The sequence below is a fragment of the Poecilia latipinna genome, unplaced genomic scaffold (genome assembly GCF_001443285.1).
Source record: "Poecilia latipinna isolate Pla-1442-1.1 unplaced genomic scaffold, P_latipinna-1.0 Scaffold2566, whole genome shotgun sequence".
NCBI lineage: Eukaryota > Metazoa > Chordata > Actinopteri > Cyprinodontiformes > Poeciliidae > Poecilia > Poecilia latipinna.
In genome coordinates, this window is record NW_015115182.1 from 48,784 (window position 1) to 52,442 (window position 3,659).

Here is a 3,659-nt window from a genome sequence, read left to right on the forward strand (position 1 = left end):
AGGTGAGAAGGTTAGATGTAATATATCATTTTGTTCAGACAGCAGGAAACCTTAAAAAGGAGCTGCAGTTCAAACTTTTCACATTCAGTTTGTTCTCTGCTGTTTGAAGCTCTGATAGAAACAGGTGAAGTGAATCAGTTGAGCTGAACTTTATATATTCTCTCAGTGCTGAAAGTCTCTTCCTGCTAGAAATGAATGTCTCAATGTTCACATTTCAGGTTCTGGATGGTTTTCAACATTCATAGCCTGAAGTTCTGCTTCTGCTGCAGGAGGCTGCTTCTGTTCCTGTGATGAACGTCTCAGTTTTTTATAGAGCAGAAAACCTGAAACAGCAAATAGAGCCAGAACAGCTAAAACTGAGAGACCAACTATCAGTCCAGTGTTGGTCCCTCCATTCTCTGGTTGTCCTTCCTCGTTCCCTCCATCCTTTTTTTGTCCTTCATTGCTCCCTGCAGAACAGAACCAGGAGTTAGTCTGATCTGCTGAATATCATCACCTGCTGATCTCAGACCAGCTGATTAAACTGAAACAACATATTTAGAAAACCAAACATCTGATCTGACATGTTTCTCTCTCACATTAGTAACCATGAAGCAGCTGGAGGTTCTGATCCAGTCAGACTCACCTGGAGCAGAAACAACCAGGTTGATGATGCAGATGGGTTCATTCTTCAGGTGAGATCTCTTCCTGCGTTTATTTTTAATCCCATCAACTCTACATTCATACGTTCCAGTATCATTAGTCGTCACGTTCTTCAGAACCAAAGACACGTCTCCATTCTTAATCTCTCTGTCCTGTAGATCCACTCGGTTCTTATAAGCTGGATTCTGACCCTCATTATCAAACTGTTCATCTTGATACAGAGCAACATGATCATTTCCCTCCAGATCACATCTTCTCCACTCTACAATGATGACAGGTTTTTTCTCAGGAGCTTCACATGGCAGGATGGCGTTTTCTCCAGGTTCAGCTCTGATCGTCTCTCCTGCAGTGGAGGAAACAACACAGAGGTCAGAGGTCAGAGAGGAACCCTGATGAGGCATCAAGGACAGGACACTGGTTGGTCTGCTTTCATTAGTAAAATGTTATTCGGGAAGAAATCACGATAGATAATTATCATTTTCACCCAGAAGAGGGCCCTCACAGAGCTTATTGTAATCTCAATGTCACAACAATACCTTGTTTACTTTTTTTTTAAAATCAGCAGTGTGAAACATGTTAAAACTGGTGGGTCCATGAGAAACTAGATCATTTATTCAGAGGGAAAAACCTAAAACATGCAGAGCAACAGAACCTGAGGACCTGAACTGAGAAGCTCTGCTTTAACACAACATGTTTGTAGAAAAGCTCCTAAAGCCCAATGTTAGTGTTCACATCCCTTACAGCTTTTCCACAGACAGACCCAGAAATTATCACACTGATCATACAGACACTTTGGTCAGGGAGCAGCTTCTGGTTCCCACAGTGAGGGTAAAACTGGAGGCAGAGACGGATTTATGGTTCAGGTGATGGATGTGTCTTTATACACCATGAAACTAAAGACACATCCATCTTCTTTCATTTTCATTACTAAACAGATCTGATATTTTCATTCTGTCATTATTGTATCATTTAGCAAATAGAAATAATATTGATGACTGATTTAAAATAAAAGAGGTTTTGGTTCTTAACCAAAACCTCTTTTATTCATACAGTCTATGAATAAAAACACATACACTGTGTTTTTATTCAGTGTATGTAAACTTATGGTTTCAGCTGTATGAATGGGTGGAGGGCTGTGATTTATGATTTCTGTCAAGTTGAAAGTTTGATAAGAAACCTTGAAATACCTTGAAATGCCTTGATGCTGACATGTGCTATACAAATAAAATTTGATTGATTGATTGAAGAACCCGACTAAAAACAGAATCCTGGACTGATGTTTAAAATACTAAAACTTCTCAAAATTCATGAAGTAAAACACAGAAGTCAGATAAAAGCAGACAGATGTTGGACTTTGATCGTTTTTAACAGTGAAAACGTTGTGGTTCAGTTTAAAGCAGGGTTTTTCTAAAACAACGTCCCAAGCTGTGAACATCAGAACTCTGATCAATAATCCCACAAATGATTTTATATTTATTATTTTTCAAATAATACATTAGTCTCACTTCCTATCAGAAACAATCCAAAAATCATTTAATATATAAATCTGCTTGGGTATGAATAATTTTGAGCTCAGCTCTTTAGATCAAAACACATTTATGTGTTAGAATGTCCTAGTCAAATCTCTAACCTAAATCCAACTAAGAATCTGTGAGAAGACATAAACCTGATGCTCCAGATGTTCTAATAATCTCAGCCTGAGACGTTTGACAGAAAGTTTTTAGTCTGTAGACGATAAAAGGTGAAAACCAAAGGATAAAGACCTGCAGCTGGACCTGCAGTGAAACCTGGTTCTACAGAGAACTGGGTCTAACAAATGTTACATAAATTACAAAGTACTTATAAACTATTTATTAATTGACTTCTGAATACATTTTATTGCTCTGGATTTTATTTAGGGTTGTTATAATAAAGGGGAATAAATGTAGAAACTTGACACAATTCTTAGAATTTTATTTGTTTAAAAAGTTGAAAACCATGAAACTTTCTGAATCAGTTATTATAATACTAAAAGCATTGATCCTTTAACAAAATGTAGATAAACTATGTTGAAGTTCATGTTCAAGTACAGTAGAGTATCTGTGATGCTGTGGGCCTTTTCTGTCTAAAACCCAGGTAATAATGTTCTAGAGTCTCTCGCCTCCTGCTGGCCTCTTTGAGAAAAACGCTGGATAATAATTTAAAACAAACGTCAACATTAAAACTCAGAGATATTATTCTGAATGACAGCAGCTCCAGCCTCACTGTGCAGGAAAAATCCTGGTTAATCCAGTTCAACCAGTTCTAAACTGGGTTAGTCACCAACGTTTCCAGTTTCCCACAATATTTATACAAATTCAAGGAAACTGACAGTTTTGGTCATGTGACAATAAAAAACCCCATCTAAAACAGAACAACGAACAGAGTTAAAACCAGCATTAAAGTAGAGTTTATATCAGAGGTTCATCAGATAAACATTATTTATCATTTATTCTTCATATCTGAGGTAAAACTCACCAGCAGAACCAAACTGGACGGAGATCAGGGAGAGCAGAACGAGGAACCATGACGCAGCAGGTCGAGTCGCCATTCTTCGTCTTCCAGTTCCACCAGTTTGAGTTAAATATAGTTTTATTCTAGGATAAAACAATTTAACCTTCAAAGATAAACCCTGTTAAATAATGTTGGCCACAAAACATGTAAGAAAATTCAGCTTCGACAGTAAAGCGTCGATGTGACTTTGACTGAACGGTTGGTGAAGAAGGAGGAGTTTAGAGGAGGAGCAGAAAGAGAAACTATTCTTCTAAAATGGCTGATCTGATCTGATCATGTTTAGATAAATCAGCTACAACATGGATTCACAGCAGTAGGGATCGTAACGCTTTATTGTCCACTATTGAACTTTCAACATGTAGTGCTCAGTATTTAATGATTTGTTTGAGAGCTGGAAGCTGTTTGGCTGTTTGACTGAATAAACAGGAAACACAAAGTCGTCTGTTCTCTGTCATAAAAGAAGTGACCCAGAAACAAAGAGCAGC

At 37.7% G+C, this 3,659-nt stretch overlaps 2 protein-coding genes and 1 long non-coding RNA gene across 4 annotated transcripts in view; 2 read left to right on the forward strand and 1 right to left on the reverse strand.

Annotated features, from left to right (window-relative positions):
- LOC106938331 (uncharacterized) overlaps positions 1 to 103 on the forward strand; it is a 4,008-nt gene extending 3,905 nt beyond the window's left edge. Inside the window, exon 2 of the long non-coding RNA XR_001422600.1 lies at positions 3 to 103. This is a non-coding gene — a long non-coding RNA (uncharacterized LOC106938331). The remainder of the gene's footprint in view (positions 1 to 2) is intronic.
- Positions 1 to 3,659, forward strand: part of LOC106938330 (Fc receptor-like A) — a gene marked incomplete at its 5' end in the record, with an annotated part of 75,125 nt that overhangs the window by 48,060 nt on the left and 23,406 nt on the right. The window lies entirely within an intron of this gene.
- LOC106938327 (hepatitis A virus cellular receptor 2-like) lies at positions 23 to 3,283 on the reverse strand. 2 transcript variants are annotated; one of them, XM_015020308.1, is made up of 3 exons: positions 3,139 to 3,283; positions 626 to 985; positions 23 to 419 (listed from the first exon to the last, which is right to left on the reverse strand). In XM_015020308.1, the coding sequence occupies exons 1-3, from the start codon at positions 3,209 to 3,211 to the stop codon at positions 208 to 210; spliced, it is 645 nt and encodes a 214-aa protein (XP_014875794.1). In that variant the 5' UTR covers positions 3,212 to 3,283; the 3' UTR covers positions 23 to 207. The 2 variants fall into 2 exon arrangements, with proteins under 2 accessions (XP_014875794.1, XP_014875793.1); XM_015020307.1 differs by having other exon boundaries at positions 23 to 449.

Excerpts from the sequence above, each read along its gene's own strand:
- LOC106938327 (XM_015020307.1), bottom strand. The coding sequence starts at position 3,211 with ATGGCGACTCGACCTGCTGCGTCATGGTTCCTCGTTCTGCTCTCCCTG. Across the intron at positions 986-3,138 it reads CGTCCAGTTTGGTTCTGCTG|GAGAGACGATCAGAGCTGAA; the intron begins GTGAGTTTTACC and ends CCTCCACTGCAG. Across the intron at positions 450-625 it reads CCTGGTTGTTTCTGCTCCAG|GGAGCAATGAAGGACAAAAA; the intron begins GTGAGTCTGACT and ends TCTGTTCTGCAG.